The sequence below is a fragment of the Pipra filicauda genome, unplaced genomic scaffold (assembly GCF_003945595.2).
Source record: "Pipra filicauda isolate LSUMZ 115617 unplaced genomic scaffold, ASM394559v2 scaffold154_size2910363_pilon, whole genome shotgun sequence".
Lineage (NCBI taxonomy): Eukaryota > Metazoa > Chordata > Aves > Passeriformes > Pipridae > Pipra > Pipra filicauda.
This window is the reverse complement of record NW_024104040.1, coordinates 2,005,081-2,021,846: the sequence shown is the minus strand read 5'-3', so window position 1 is coordinate 2,021,846 and position 16,766 is coordinate 2,005,081. Positions and strand designations below refer to the sequence as shown.

Below are 16,766 nucleotides of genomic sequence, written 5' to 3'. Positions count from 1 at the left end.
AAAATGTAATTTTCAATGGGAAAAGAGGAGGAAATAATGGAGGCTAATGAGAATACAGAGTTACCTACTGTGAATACATTTGCTAGTTTCTACAGTTAAAAGTTTCCTCAGTTTAAGCAACAAGTGAATTCAAATCTGTGGTGTTTTTCCTGTATAATATATTGCAAACTTTATGGAACAGAGCTGCCTTTTTATTTCCTCTTAATTCATATTCAGTGCTTCATCAGGTACTTCTCTAAGACTAAGACCTACCTTTACTCTCTTGACTAGGTTTAAAAGCATATATGTATATATATTAGTATGCTCATGCAGTCTAAAAGCAAACTTGTCTGGCCACTGTGTAATAGAGTATAGTTTGAAAAAATATTTTCAGATACATATTTGACTCTTAGAGTCCATATTTCTGAGACTCCTGTGGTTCTACATAAATGATAAAACTTTTGTCTTTTTACAGGCTATATGCATGTAAGTTCTTATCTCTGTTTTTTCTTTAATCATCCAACCAATTTAAGTAGTAAATAGATATTAATAGATTATTTAAATATGAAGGTATAAAAATATATTACATGTATTGTTGTTTTTTTTCCCCTCTGATCCATTAAAAGTATAACAGAAATGTGCAGTATCAAGATTATATTTTTGGTTATCAAAATCCTCACTTCTGCACAGCAGACTTTTTTTTTAAGTCCTGTCTTTATTTATGCACAAAAATGTGCACATTTTTGTGCATAAATGATGCAGATTTTTATTATGAATGTCTTCATTTTTCCACCTTGACATTTGTTCTGACTGGAAAAAGAGAATCCTGTCAGATCTTTACTGACTGTGACTTGCAAGATTTTTTTCCAAAAAGTTTTGAAACAAAGATGAAAAAACTTCTAATTCTGTGTGTATATGCTCCAGTGATTTAAAAAAGAGATACACAACATCGATTATTGATAAAAAGATAGAATTTTTTCTGGTAATGTCTGTAATGGTCAAGTGCCAGAATGGAAGGACCTCAATAGATAATTTTATTTGCTTTCGAAATATATTTTGTTTTAGTTGCTGACAAATCATTATGAAAGATGCTGGAAGTACTATTGTTTGCCAAGTGGATGGGGTAACTTTGGTGCTGCCTCAGAAGAAGAACTTCATTTATCCAGAAAGTTGTTCTGGGGTATTTTTGATGCTTTATCTCAAAAAGTAAGTAATTTTAATATCCATCTATTACTGTAAAATCCTTACTGTGTAATCTTTTTTTCTTTAATCTGTGATTTTTACCCAGCTTTTGTCAGTACTGTATTATGCACTTTGAAGGAAAAGATACAGGCTTTAGTAAATTTAAATCTTTCTCTTATGACTTCTACTTTAATGTAGGTATACCATTTTTCTGCTCATTAAAAAAATATATATCAGTAAAGCAGTAATCTTGTTATATATCTGTATAGATCTGTACAGTTCTCTGCTTAGTAGTTGTAGTTGCAGCACCCTTGAATCGATTCTATGTTGGAAAAAAATTTAATAATACACCTTGTTATGTATTTATTCATTCTGTGACAGTTTTTAACAAATCTGCTTAAAATTTCATCAGTTTCATTTCACATCTAAGTATTTCGAAATGCTGTGCATATTCCCGTGATATATTTTCTTCTTAGGCATCTGAAAAATGTCTATTTTTTCTACCAGTGAAGTCAGCACTTTTCTCATTTATTTGAGCAAGAGCAAGACTTGATCCTAGCTTTATCTACATGCTTTAGACAGTCAGTTTTATTTTCAGAACAAAGATTCAATTTCTCATCAAGAAAACCAGTCTGTGGCTGCTTGGTTTCACACATAGCTGTATCAGTTTCAGCAATGATGCTGAAAGTTCCTATTCACTACTCACTTTCTATTCCTGGTGTTTTCCACAGAAATATGAGCAAGAACTGTTCAAACTGGCTTTGCCTTGTCTGAGCGCAGTTGCTGGGGCCTTACCTCCAGATTACATGGAATCAAATTATGTCAATATGATGGAAAAACAGGCTTCAATGGATTCAGATGGGAACTTTAATCCTCAACCTGTTGATACCTCAAAGTAAGGAATTACTTCATTGCAAATAGTTTTTTTTTTAATTGTGAATGTGTAAAAGAGGGGGGGGGAATCTGTTGTTTGGAATAATGGGAACCTACAGCTTTTCTTCTCTTTGGAATGCTTATCTTCTAGATAAAATTGAGACCTTAAATTGTTGTTTTTACTTAAATATTTATTTTAAATCATGTAAAGCAATAACTACCACGTTACATAACTAATTTCTTGGTCAAATTAGAATATTTTTAATGCATTTTTACCCTGAAGATAGAATTGTCCAATTATCTTTATATGTCTGCTGCAAACAAACCATCATGTTTTTAGGAGTTAAAAAGTAGACTAGCCTACTCACCCCTGTCATTATTAACATGTGACAAGACATTAATTCCAGTATGTGTGAGTGACAGTGTACCTACAGAAAATTATGTTTGATCATGCATTCATATAATCATTTTATTATTAATAATGGGGAATTGGGCAGAAAGATATTCATTCTCTCTGGGCGTCATACTCTGACCGTGATTTTTTAAGTACATTAACCAGACAGAGCATGTATCTAAATGGAAATTTTCTGCCCTGATTTTTGACTACAGCCAGCATGCTGTTTTCCTTTCTATAGAACAGTCTTACAGAAGTGTGACTGTGCACTGTATCTTTAAAAATTCCTCTTGTAAGACATTTGCTTCAATTACTTCAGTGAGCTTTCTGCCTGTATTCAGCACACAAAATGCTGTCAGTAGGTTGATATCTTTGTTACAGTATGATTGTACATGTATGCACATTGAAATATGGTAGTAAAAGCCACAGTCTTGTCTGGAATATAGAAATCACTTCAGCCACCATGAAAATTCATTTGTCTAAAATGTATTTAAAATATATGAAGGTTTAACAAAATTTAGTAAGAATATTATACTATCATTTAGCGAATTGAATATTATTTTATCTGGTGTCATTTCTGAGAAAAATTGTAGATAGACAGAATATATTTGAAAAACTTAGAAAATGTTACTTAACATTAGTGAAACCATAGGTCATTTCTTTGCCATACAGTCACCAGTTCTGTGATATTTCAAGACAAAGAAAGCACTAATTCTATGTCACCTACAAATTATCTTAACATTCTTTTAACATGCAAATCCTGCATCACGTTGCTTACTACTAGACCTATTTATATTAAGCTGTAGGTAATAGGACATTTTTGTACTTGTCAGTTCACTGCATTTCTGAAATTATTTGAAGTATTATAGCACTAGTAGAGTTCCCCCTGAAATACACTCTTTCAAACAATAAAAAAACTGATGACAGTGCTGGATGAATATTTTCTGACCTTTTTATGTGGTTAGGCTCTTGCAAACTGTTACTCAGACATTTCTGGTTTACATTTCTGCTTTTTCTTATGACTGAAAATTAAAATCCAGACTCTTCTACTTTGCAGTAGGTGGCACTGTAACACTTCTACTACCAAATCCTATGTGTTAGAAGGGAAGATTTTGTTATTTCAGCAATGACCAAGAAGCAGTTAATCCTTTTCATTTGTAAGAATGCAGATGAAGAAAACTACTGATATTTGATAAATTATTTCTCGAAGAAGGTTCTATCTTGCTTGACAACTAAAAATCATTCCTTTTTCTTTACTACCTCAGAAACCTTAACTTCTACACTGTCTTGTACACCTCTTGAAAGGCTAGTGTATTAATTTGTGTGGCTTTTTATTATTTTGAATAAGGATTTTAATATTTTAAATATTCACTGGTGTGTTGGAAAATAAAACGTTAGGCATATAATTTTCAAGTTGCATAAATTAGTGTGCTTCAAGCATATAATATAATTTCTAGGAATGTATAAAATAGATGATGTGTTTCTAAAAGGACTGTTATTGCACTTAGTTTATAATGGACATGTGCAATAAGTTACTACCATAATTCTGAAACTATAAGTCATAGTTTTATCTTTAATACTAAGAAAATGATAGTAAAAGAAATATGTATCAAGAAGCATGAGTGCTCAATATCATTATTGATTTTCCCTGCACACATTTCAAAGAAGTAATATTCCTACAGCAGCTGTGATTGTCATTCAGTGCCCATTAAATAATTCAGATTTCTTCCTTGATTTAATTAGGCCTTGGAGCAAACTGTAGGTGAGGAAGAACAGCACAGTAAGATGTGTTGAATTGATGTATGCATTATTAGTTATATATTTTGAAGTTTTCTTCAAAACAAAAGCATTCACATTTTAGCATGTGTGATATAATGCTAATTTTCTCTTCACTTTCAGCATTACAATCCCTGAAAAGCTAGAATATTTCATTAACAAATATGCAGAACATGCTCATGATAAATGGTCAATGGAAAAGGTAAAATCTCTGTTCCTGTTAAAGCAAAATCAGATTTTTTTATTTGAATCCATTTCATTTTTAAAATGTTTTACTCTGGATGTTATTATTTTTCATAATGCTACAAGTTAGTATGTAGATAAGATATAAACACATAATTTTCTTGAAATATATTTGAAGAAAAGTTCTCTAAGTGCATATGAGTGTTTCAAAATAATGTTTCATCATTTAATTATTTTTATTGTTGACTTTTGAGTAAACATACTTGCTAATTGTTTAGCAGTTTTATGGACTTGAAATTACTTTTTTTTTAAGCAAAAAAGGTCTTTAGCATTTTTATTCCTTTGTGCCATTTAGAAATAGTTACTCCGCTGTAGCATGATATTCTGCTCCATATAAATCTGTAAAAGAAAAGAGTATTGATATGATAGCTTTGGGTAATCATTAATTCGCAAAAAGATGGCACACTACATGATTCACTTTTCAATGTACAGATAATATAAATGTTGGTTGAGAAAATCTTGAGAAAATGGTAGAAAGGAAACTTTAAGAGAACAGGTCTGCAGAAGCATTGTTCAGTTAATTTATACCAATAAAAATAGGATTTTTCATAATTTTTTGCTTTTCTCCATTTTTTCCTTACTTATTGTTGCTGTTTTCAGTTTGCCAATGGATGGACGTATGGTGAAACATTTTCTGAATCTGCAAAAGTGCAACCATTAATGAAACAATATAAGTTACTATCTGAAAAGGTAAGGAATTTGTTCGTTCAGGGTGGTTGAAATATCACTGAAAATATCATCTTGTGTTTATATCATTTTAAAAGATTATTTGGAGTACGTCAGTTAATGTGTGGTTGTTCCTTCCCCCAAACCTTGAAAAGATATAGAAGGGTTTTATTGTATATTAAATAAACCACTCAACCTGTTTTCTCACATGACTGAATTTATATGGCATAACTTGTGGTGAAACTGAAGTGTGATAATGCTGGTAAATTTTATAGTCAAATACATTAAATACATTAAAATATAGTAAAATAATTCATAACCCAATTAGGTTAGCTTGTCTGATCTCAGCAGAAGGTAGATGCAGATGATGTCCAGAGGTCTATTTCAACATAGACTTTCTTATGATTCTGTGATTTTGGTTTTTTGGTTCATGTAGCAGACAGAACACTTACTCCTGAGAATTACTGCTCTACCTTTGACTTCATGTCTGAGAATGCTGTTAACAGGATAAGATTATCAGCTTCCTACAGGGCCAGAATTCTTCTGCCCAACCCTAAAATTATAAATAAACTTTTTAATATCTTACATGATTTATTTGCCTCGTTTCATTAACCCTGGGCCGTAAGGGTTGATTTAAGTACATTTCTTTGCATCTCATTAACAGGAAACGTCCAAACTCTTTTTGCTCTGTACAGCTGTAATAAACAAGGTAATTATTGTATGTACATTCTTCTAGGAGAAAGAAATTTATCGATGGCCAATCAAAGAATCATTAAAAACTATGCTGGCATGGGGATGGCGAATTGAAAGAACACGGGAGGGAGATTCCATGGCACTGTATAATCGGACGCGTCGCATATCTCAAACCAGTCAAGTGAGTCATTTTGCTAAAAACTTTTTAATAAGAAGGCATGCAAAATCTGCTCTCCGGTCTTTGATTTTAAAAGTGATGAAATAAACTTGTAGCATAAAAATATGTGAAAGCATTTTTCACAGATAATTGTACAATTCTGACAATTGGTTTGGATTTCTGTTCACTGAACCTGGAACTTTATTTCCCTACTCCAAAGTAATAGGCTAATAAACATTTTCAAAAAAAATAAAATGAACAAAACTGAAATAAAAATGGATCTGTTCACCTGATTTAAAATTAACCGTGGTATTAAGGGGACTTATTTACTCCAGCTGGTGATTACATATTAATTGTGAGTATTAATATGATTTTAGTCTGCTATTTTTTGAAATTTGGTGTCTATGACACCTTTAAGTATATAAAGAAATAAATAAAAGTACATATAAAAGTTACTTTTATACTTATTTTTTTCAAGTAAACTTAAGAATCAATGTTAACGCAGCATAAATTTACATCCATAGATTGCCAAAATTATGAATTATTTTTTATCTTTTCGAATGGACTTCTGAAATCAAAATTCTGTAAGGATAAAATGGAGAAATAGTGACACTAAGTTCTCTTAGAGCTCCACATACTTTGCAATTAAACTAGGGAGGTGAGAAAATCTCATTCACACAGACACACATGGAGGGCAAACAAATAGGTGAAATAAAGAGGAGGGGAAAAATCTTTTCCTCTTCTGTCCACTCAACTCTGCATTATTTACATGTTTGAGTGGTGATACACCTGTGTAAAATGAACAGTTGAACCTGCCTCTCAGCTCTATATAGACCCTAGTGTATATAAAGTGATTTCATTTAGTACTTGGGCTAAACTACACGTTATAGTTTGTACACTATTATGGCCTTCCAAAATTACTGACTTCCAAATTTCCTGACTTTCTGGTGTGTATAATACCAGTCTCGAAGACTGTAGTGATAGAGATATTTGTATATGCTTTAAGCATAAGGATCTCAGAATGAGTAGCTTTTTAGTTGAGATTCAAATTATAACAACATATGAGAAGAACTTTTGTAGCTATGTTTACTATCTTCCCTTACTATAATGAATTTGTATAACTTTTCTAGAAGAGTTTCTGAAACCTAAAATATTTCTGTATTTCAGAGTACATTATCATATTAGTAATCATTATGTTTTTAAAATGCACTGTCATCCCATCATCATCATGGCTGGGCTTCGCGAACGAAGATTTGGGAAAGGCTCTATCCATTTGTTATAGGCATGCTGGTGGCTAATGAGGCCAATCATATATCTGATTGCAAAAGGCACAGCAGAAAAATTGCTTAGGTGGTATATTCTGCAAGACATGATTCTTTCTGCGTTGTCTTTTCTCCTCGAGAGTGATCCTGCGTGCGTTCTCAAAGGAAGCAGCAGCGTTATAGATGGTGTGTCTCCAGGCCTCCCGATTTGAGGCCAGAGCAGACCAGTTATGTTGATCAATATGGCCAAGGCTGAGATGTTGTTTCAGGGAGTCCTTGTATCTTTTCTTTGGGGCTCCTCTCTTGCGGCAGCCAGTGGCAAGTTCACCATAGAGCAAGATCTTAGGGAGGCGGTGGTCCTTCATCCTGGAGACGTGCCCTGCCCAGCACAGCTGTGTTCTCAGTAACATGACCTCAATACTTGTGACTGCTGCTTGTTCTAGAACAGACGTATTGGTCACATAATCTGACCAGTGGATGTTTAGGATTGTGAATTTAATCACTACCTTCATGTTAATGTAACAATGCTTGCATTGTTTGCTTTAGAAAATAGTATTTTCTCAGTATTTATTTAGTGTGCTGCTTGTACATCCTTTATGCTATTGTCTATGAATAATAACTGCCTTTTGAAAGGTAGCCTTCAAACTTTTAGGCCTCTACATGCTCATATAAATGCATATTAAAATAATATCACAAATAGGAGCAAAAGTCGGGACACTATTCTTTCTATAGGAAGACCTACCTGAGGGAGACATATATCTATTACTGCAGAATACGTAGAGGAAAGCCTAGCAATGCCCCTTTTCTAGCCACACTTTTTTCCCCTTTCCTAGCCACACTTCTTTTATCAGTGGCTTGTCACCCAGAGAAACTCCATAATTTTTTAACCTTCTTTGACCATTTGTGTCGATGTAACGAGCAAAGTTGTGACAAATTCAGGCAGTAGAAAGAAAGAATGACAAAATGGTGATATTTTCTGAGTGGAGAGGAGGAACAGAAGGTAAAACAGAAGTATTTTGTAGATTTTAGTCTTAAATGTAGAAATATGGTTGAAAAGCCAAATTCAGAATTTGATTTTTGCCTGAATTCACCTTCAATGTGATTGTCTGAGATTTTACCTGCTGAGAAAAAAAAATCTCTAGAAAATGCAGAGATTTTATTATAACTTCAGTATGGCCTGATCCACAATAGGTAGGTTAAAACCTTAAAGGTGTTCAAGTAAAATTTGCCTTTGAATGAGAGGTATTTGTGTCTGATGGCTGGCTGTCCTTGGGAACAAACTTTGTCGATCTTTGCCTAATTCTCACTTAAGTTTACGACCTTGATTTATTTTCAGTTGGGCTACATAGGATCTTTTTGCTCTCTAGAGATATACAAGTTACTTTTTCTAGAAGTTCTTTCACTACTTTCCTACCTTGTTAATGATAACTTCTTCATATTAAATGCTTGCATAACTTGACTGTTTTGCACATTTGTCATTCAGATCTCTGTAGATACAGCCCATGGTTACACTCCTCGAGCAATTGATATGAGCAATGTCACCCTCTCCAGAGACTTACATGTAAGTCAGAAACACTTAAACTGCCTACCCTTTTTTGTATAATATAATTTTTTAAGTTCTGCTAGTTTATTTTAAATAATTTGCTACCAAATCTTACTTTCTTTGGTATGCTTTGATTTTTGTGGTTTTTTTTCTTTTCTATAATTTCTCCTTGATCCTCTGTTGCTTAAAAAATATGGTTTATGTTGAAAAGCTTCAAAATTTTCTGTATTCCTGGACTGATTTTCCCAGCTCTCTTTGTGAACATTTGTTGTTTTGAAGACAATCCTGTTTAGAAGAGCTAGTAGCACCGATCTTTTCTGTTTTTCATTTATTTCTCTGTTATCTGTCCAAAACATTTTGTCGTTGCCTTTTTTTTTCCTAAACGGAAGAAATAAGAACTAGGAACTGTTGCTACAATAAATATTGTGAGATTAGAGAATGAAGGAATTGCAGGTATGATTTTGACAGACCTATCCATAGATTGCTGCTGTCTGGAACAATATATTTTAGTTAATAAATGATGTTTCTGTCATTAATTAGGATTTTTTTATGGTGTTTGATGGAGCACGATGCTAGTTTTTACAACCTACTTATTTACTGTGAATATGATTACAGTATTATGTAGGCATACTAAATAGTTTTAAATCAGTTAGTATGAATGTTTTTGCCAGTCTAGTGATTGCAACATGGTGTTCAAAGCTGGCTACAATAGACTCCTGAAACACAGGGTGAAGTTTGCCCATGCTAAGCTTTGGTATGGTGCAGGGAAACAAGCAGCAGTAGTAGATAATTGGCTAATTGTACAGTATATACTATACTGTATCAAATTCTTACACTGGATTTCTTTTCCTTGATTTCTGTCTTGTAGTTTCAAGTTTTATATTTCTAGCCATTTTAGATTGTTGACTAACTTTACAGTAATAAGAATTTTCTGCCAGTTAACCGTCATTACACTGGTGATTATTCCAAAGAGTTCATAAAATTGATAATTGAATAACTACTTCTATGTTATTCTCTTCTTACACTCTTATCTTATTCTCTATTCTTACACTCTTATCTTATTCTGATAACAAAGATTCCTTACAATTACATTTAACGTTTGTATAAACTCAGTACAATTGAAAGACTGTGAGGACTTTATTTAATGCTCATGAACAAACTCATGATGTGAACATCATCATAGTGTTATGTTGCAGTAAACCAAGCTCAGATAAAAGTAACCATCCTGTCACAAACTACAAAGAAATGGTATTAGAACTTCTATTAGTCCCATACCCTCTAACACTCATCATTAATTGAATTTCCTTTGTAGCCCTTAGCTATAAAGCAGAGCCTGTTGACTTTATGATTCATTTGCCCTGTGAAGAGAGGTCTTTGAAACCAGTTTCAGAATATGTTATTTTAGAGCTAAGTAAATTTAATTAAAATGCAATTTCAGCTATTAATTGTCCTGATACAGACATTCAGGAAATATCCAAACAGGTTAGTATTAATGAGATCTGAGTTTTAAAAATTGTGTATTTAATTTTGAACATTTAAAAAAATGTTTAATATCTTTCGACTTGGAGTTCAGGCTTAGATAAATTGTTAGAACAAAGTTAATAGTTTTGAACAGAGTTGTGGGGTTTTTTAGGTGTTTTGTTTTTGTGGTTTCTTTCTTTCTTTGTTTGTTTGAACTAGTACATAAGAATTAATGCTGTTCAATTTTTACATCATCCTGTGCAAATAATATGCTAGGAGGAATTGACCGTGTCTAAAACTGTAACTCTCCAAAATACTTCTCATTTTGGTCTTACGTCACCTGGTCACATCCTGGCTCCATGAGTAGCTAGGTCTTGCTCTGAAAACATCTTCATAGCATCCTACTTTCCAAGGAAGTAAAACACAGACTATACTACATTCTTTCAAGGTCCTAACTGGGATTATCAAAACACCAGGATTCGAGTGTACATGATAGAAAGCATCTACCATGCAGAAGAGATATGTGCAATAATATATTCATTGGAGAAAAGTTTATGAAACTAATTGTCTTATGAACAAGATATCACAGAATATGCTGAGTTGGAAGGGACCTACCAGGATCATTGAATACAACCCTTAGCCCTGCACAGGATACAGCTGAAAAGTTTGTGAAATCATGAGTATTCTCACAAATAAAGGAAATACTCATTACTCAAAACCTTTACCGAAGATGGGCAGAATGTTCCTGTAGTTTCATGAAAGAAATGAAAAATGAAATCTGCAGAAAATTCCACCACTCTGTACAACCGTGTGTGTGTGGGGGTGTACAACCAGGGGAACAGAAGAGGTGGGTTTAAAAAGTTGTTTCGTGTTGGAATAGTAGTTCCTTCTAGTTAGGGATTGGAGAGCTTGTCTGTTTTGCCTGGGATCTAGCTTCTAGTTTGCCAGTCTGAGTTTGTTTTATAGGAAGAAGGTATAGAAGAATTTATGTGGTAAAATGGTTGATGCTTTTAACAGTGTGCCCACAAAAATGAGCATAATATCCACATCCATGGGTATATGATTAGTTTGCAGCCAGCAGTAACAATGTTGATTCAGTCCTCTGGCTTGCTGTTCTTTATTTCCCTGACCAGGACCTTCAGAGGGTTCTTTTTGTCCTTGAAGAATCAAGTACCCCATCTTACAGCCCAGTACTCTTTCCAGACTATACTGCTCTTTGTGGTTCCTCCCCTTTTTTACTAACAGTTCTTTTTTCAGCACCAAGTTCCTAACTCCTATACCTATGCCCATTCTACCCAAATTCTATATAATATTTTTTCAATAAAAACTTGTTTCCAGTGAATCATTATAGCGTAATTGTATTGAACTTCCCAGATAACAAAAGTTGTTATTTATTATCAACCAGAAAATTGTCCTTTTTGAGAGTTAACCATTGCAAGACATATCTCTAAGCTCTCCATTTTCCTAAGGCTATGGCTGAGATGATGGCTGAAAACTACCATAACATATGGGCAAAGAAAAAGAAAATGGAGCTTGAAGCAAAAGGTAATATTAACTATAAATATTTTCAGTATTTTAAGTTCACTGTGATTAGCTTGGTTTATGCATTTGCGAAAACAGATGAACAGAGAAAGGAACAGCATATTAAAACGACAAAGAAAAAACAACAAAGTATCTGTTGTGATGTTTAGTGCCTGGAAGTTTTTATAGTACCGCATGTTCTCGTTTAAGTAGCTTACCAATTCAAATATATCACAGGAAGAGAACTCAAAGGCTGTAAATTAATTGAAGCTACATTAATATATTTTTCTTATAACATTTATCTTTTAGAAGTAATAGAAAATTTTATAATATGTGGCTTAAAAAAAAAAATCCAAGGATTTTTATAGAGGGAATTAGTCCTTTTTAGAAATATTACTGTTATTAGAGACTTGCTATAGTATTTTTTCTGAGATGAGTCTGATCATTGCCCTTACAATTTCCTGGGGTTTCAGAACAATTGTTGTAGGAATTTATTGTGTTCTATTGTGTGATGGTGATTTTAGAAGCTGAAATCCTAAGAATGTTGTTTTTTATGCAGATATTTATGTTAATAATAGCAGCATTATTTTCCTGCCAAATTAAGTGTCTACTTTCAGGGATGTATTGATACATCAGATATTTGTAAGCAATACCAATGCAGTTTATTCTGTTTAGCTCTGATAAGCATTCTTTTAATCAGGTTGGACAGTTGTGTGAACCATGTTTGAAAAATGCATTCTAATTTTCTATCTTTAATTTATTATTATAAAGTAGAACTGTATCACTTTAATATATTTTTAAATATGTGTATATCTTGCTAAACTCAATGAGCTCTGTCAGAATGTTTAAAAGCAGGACTGTATATGTTTATGTAGTTGTTAATATCATGATTTTCTTATTAAATTATGTGTAATTTATTGAAATATTTCCAGTTTCATTACATGAAGTTGTAATTGTAATAAATGTTTGTAACAGTTAAGCACTTTGTTTTTTAAGAGTTCAGCGTATTTAGTTGGTACTTGCAGCAACTATGTCAGAACTATGCGGCCACGTCCAAAGTTCCCATGTGAATGTTTCTTAAAGTTTGTGTAAAGAAACAGACAAATGTATTATTGTTATTTCAGACTAGATTTTACTGTAACATGCTATGTACATGAGAGTGCTTTTGCCTACTAGGACTTACCATGTCAACAGAAAACTCTTTAACTAATTTTTAATTCTCTTGATGTTCCATAGTAGGAGGAGGCAACCATCCTCTTCTTGTTCCTTACGATACACTCACTGCCAAAGAAAAAGCCAAGGACAGAGAAAAAGCACAGGATATTCTGAAATTTCTGCAGATTAATGGATATGTTGTCTCCAGGTAATTCTCTGTAACAGAGGTTTTGTAATAGTCCTCAGTAGAGGCATTTGTTTGTTGTTTGGTGGTTTAGTTTTGGGGATTTTTGTTTGTTTTTTTAATCAAAAGAAAGCTCTATGATCATTTTTTAGGTTTCAGTGCCTGGGAATAAGGATGAGCTACTTCATTTAAAACATTGTAAGGAAGAAATGCATTACAGGGATAGTAGCAATGTTTTGGAAGGCGTAAGCAGAGTTCTCCAGAATCTCTGCACATCTTCTTCCGCCTTTCTTCTCAACACTGCAGCCTGTTTTTTTTCTTTCTGGTGTGTCTCCATACATCCAACTGTTAGTAAACTTTCTAATTTTCTACAAGTAATAAAATTATATAGCGTATATAATAAGATTATAGGACAAACTCTAGTGATGAGGTACAGGGCTCAGTCAGAAAACTATATTGACAGGCCACAGTTTACATGTGATCAGCCATTTTTAAAGCTCTTTTTGCCTCTTCTCCCCTCTGCTCTTGATACTTTCCTGCTGCACAGTCCATCATTTGTTTGTGTAGTTCCACTGATCTGCCTCAAATATTCCAAATCCTCATGTCCCCTCCTCTTAGGAGTTACAAAATACAGGTGGTCCCTCTCCAAAGTTGTGTCTGAAGTTTCTTAATGGCCCCTTATTTAGTAACTGGAGACTTTCATTCTCTAGCATTGTCTTCTTTATCTGTTCTCTCTTGGGTTTGTGACTCTGTGTTCTTATTTATGGCTTCTCTTTTATTACCCTCTTGAGGTCCTTGATCAGATAACCTTAATGAAGCAGACATTCTTGTACCCTTACTGGTATCAACATCGTCAGTGTTTTAATTTAAAGCGTAAATGTGCACTACACAGTCAGTTATATTCAATATATGAAGTAGTTAAACTTTTTAAACTTGCAACATAGCTGAGTACTAATGTACTTGGTGCTTCTGATGGGGGACCAGGTGGCTGTGATTCAGTCTCACTCATTAGGGATGGTTTCTTTGTGTGCCATTAATTAAGCCCTGATCCTACATAATCAAGGCATATGTCAATGCTAACTTGTTGCCAGCAGAAATCAGCCCATGTCATGGATTCACTCTCTGAAGATTCATACTTGTTGAAGGAAGTGCTTTTCATATCGGATTAGTAACTATGATGAAACATGCTGGAAGAGCAATCCCATCACTTTATTTTAGTTTTTCTCTGATTTTTTATAAATGCTACATAACTATTCAAAGATTTTGCATTACAAACAGACTTTTGGGAAAAGTCATAGTAATGAGCATTAGATTTCCTTCTAATTCGCTTAAATCAAAGTACTTTGGAAGCATCAAAACTCCCTCACCCAAAAATCAATCCCGGAAGGAAAATATAAGATAGTAATACCTTACAAATAATGGAAAGAAATTATAATAATAGTGGATTAACTTGATTGACAAGTCTCATTTTTCTGTAATGCTCTAGCTGGGAAATCTTAGTTGTGTTTTAAGAAATTGCTCATAACTTGAATAAGTTTAAGAGTACTGTTTATGTCAAACACAAAGAATTCTTCTGTTAATAAGCACTTAATTGTTACTAGAGAAAATGGTGTCAGCTTACATGGAGAGATAAGACTGCTTTTAGTCCTTCTGTGTGTGTGTGTGTGAAAATTGCTTCTTTTTACAGAGGACTTAAGGACCTGGAATTAGACACGCCTTCCATTGAGAAACGGTTTGCCTACAGTTTCCTTCAGCAGCTTATAAGATATGTGGATGAAGCCCATCAGTACATTCTGGAGTTTGGTATAGTATCCCTTGCACATTTTTTTCAAATAATTACTAAGATGATGTTATAAAAAAACTAGAAAATTTTTAAAAATAACATGTTCCTGGACTAATTTCCCCCTTAATTTTCTATAGTTGATGAAGATTATGAATTTTGAAAAGTTACGGGGTTACCATTCATTCCAGTTTCCCATATTCATTCATCAGTTTAAAAGTGTTTGGCCAAAATTTATGATGACTTTCATTCTTTGAAAAAGAAACTAGATGCTCCCTTGCATTTATGCACAAAATTATAATCTCTCACATGTGCACATTAATAGTTACTATCATATATAATCCCTTTTTCAGAGAGCAAACGAAACCAGTTGTTTGTACCATTCTGAAATGTTCTCTGGAGAAGGGAGTAGAGAAATCTCTTTGACAAAGTCCTACAATTGGAAGGTTCTTTCACAAGCACCTGGCACATGTTTTGTCAGCAGTGCTATGAAGGATTTAACTTTATCTACTTTTGGTGAAGATAAAAAAGATATGAAAATTCAGTGACCCAAGTCTGCTTCTTACATGAGCAGTAAAAGCCAAAAAACCTGGATAGATGCATGTTGTGACCATGGGAGTTATAAGTGACACACAACATATACTGTGCCTCATGTGTCGTCATAGATGGTGTAATTGACAGTAACAGGAACATCAAGATTGACTAAATCAACGCTCACCCAAAAGTCTATCTAGTTTCAAAGTGGAAATTATCAAATTTATGAATTATTGTATGATGGTTACTTACACTAGCAAAAGTCTGGTCTTGATACCTCATCAGGTTACTTCTTCTGCTGATGCCTGATTACCATGGCTTTATCCTTCTTAATTATATAAATTTGTCATAATTGCAAGAAAGATAATGAATAAAGACTGAAACACTAGAAGCAGTGGTGGAACAAATACCATTCAAGTCCCGCAATGGATTAACAAAGACAGGACAATTAAATAAAGGAGAAATAGTACCAGATTTTATTTTTTTGATTATGCAGTTTTGATTTTTATAGTAATTTTTATACTAATTTTTATAGTGAAGTGAAGCAATTTAAATTTCAATTGGGTAGATGTAACGGTTAATTTTGTCCTTTAGATGAAGTCCACATATAAGGAGTAAAAAATTCATTAATTTTGTTTCTCCTAGGAACAACTGGAGAAAGGTGTTTGATTAGAATCTGAGTAAGGCTTTCAAATTACTACCTGTAACAGGAAGAGACAAGCACCAGATCTTTATCTCACAAAAATATCCGTATCTCTTTGGACTATGAGATGTCTAAACTTTTATAGAGATTTGGACAATTTTTCTTTCCACATTTTATTTGCTATTACTTTTCTTCACATGAGGTAGTCATAAAATGCCACTTTAGCTAGTGTGTATACTGTTCGAGTTATCTTAAATTTACATCTAAAGCTGACCAGTATTATTTGCTTATAGTGTACACTTTCTAAGAAAAATGCAGAATAGACTGTAATTAGGATATATGACAGGGAGCTTAATTTTTTTCTCTCTGCAGATGGTGGCAGCAGAGGCAAAGGAGAGCAGTTCCCATATGAACAAGAAATCAAGTTTTTTGCCAAAGTACAGTATATCTTTGCTTATTCTTTGTCAATGTTGTGAGTAATTTAAGTGAGAAAGTATTATTTAGTGACTGTTATTGTTATAGTTGCATTTTTCAGTGTTAAATTCATTATTTCATTAATTAAAACCAGTAGTAATAAAAATAGCTTGAAAATAATGTAGGATGAAGTATAGATGTGGGAAAATTACAGGATTATATTTTTATTCTGGTTATTTCCTTGCTCCATGATATGCAACTACTCATATGATATTTTCCATAAGCTTCCTACATTTTGTTTTCCAG

The 16,766-nt window shown here is 33.2% G+C and overlaps 1 protein-coding gene across 1 annotated transcript in view; it reads left to right on the top strand.

Moving 5' to 3' along the window:
• Positions 1-16,766, top strand: part of RYR2 (ryanodine receptor 2) — a 390,151-nt gene that overhangs the window by 280,222 nt on the left and 93,163 nt on the right. The window contains exons 50-59 of the mRNA XM_039379059.1: positions 1,045-1,185; positions 1,893-2,056; positions 4,328-4,406; positions 5,048-5,137; positions 5,850-5,987; positions 8,709-8,786; positions 11,699-11,774; positions 12,990-13,113; positions 14,777-14,892; positions 16,419-16,483. Of these exons, the coding sequence (XP_039234993.1) occupies positions 1,045-1,185; positions 1,893-2,056; positions 4,328-4,406; positions 5,048-5,137; positions 5,850-5,987; positions 8,709-8,786; positions 11,699-11,774; positions 12,990-13,113; positions 14,777-14,892; positions 16,419-16,483 (1,071 nt within the window). The remainder of the gene's footprint in view (positions 1-1,044; positions 1,186-1,892; positions 2,057-4,327; positions 4,407-5,047; positions 5,138-5,849; positions 5,988-8,708; positions 8,787-11,698; positions 11,775-12,989; positions 13,114-14,776; positions 14,893-16,418; positions 16,484-16,766) is intronic.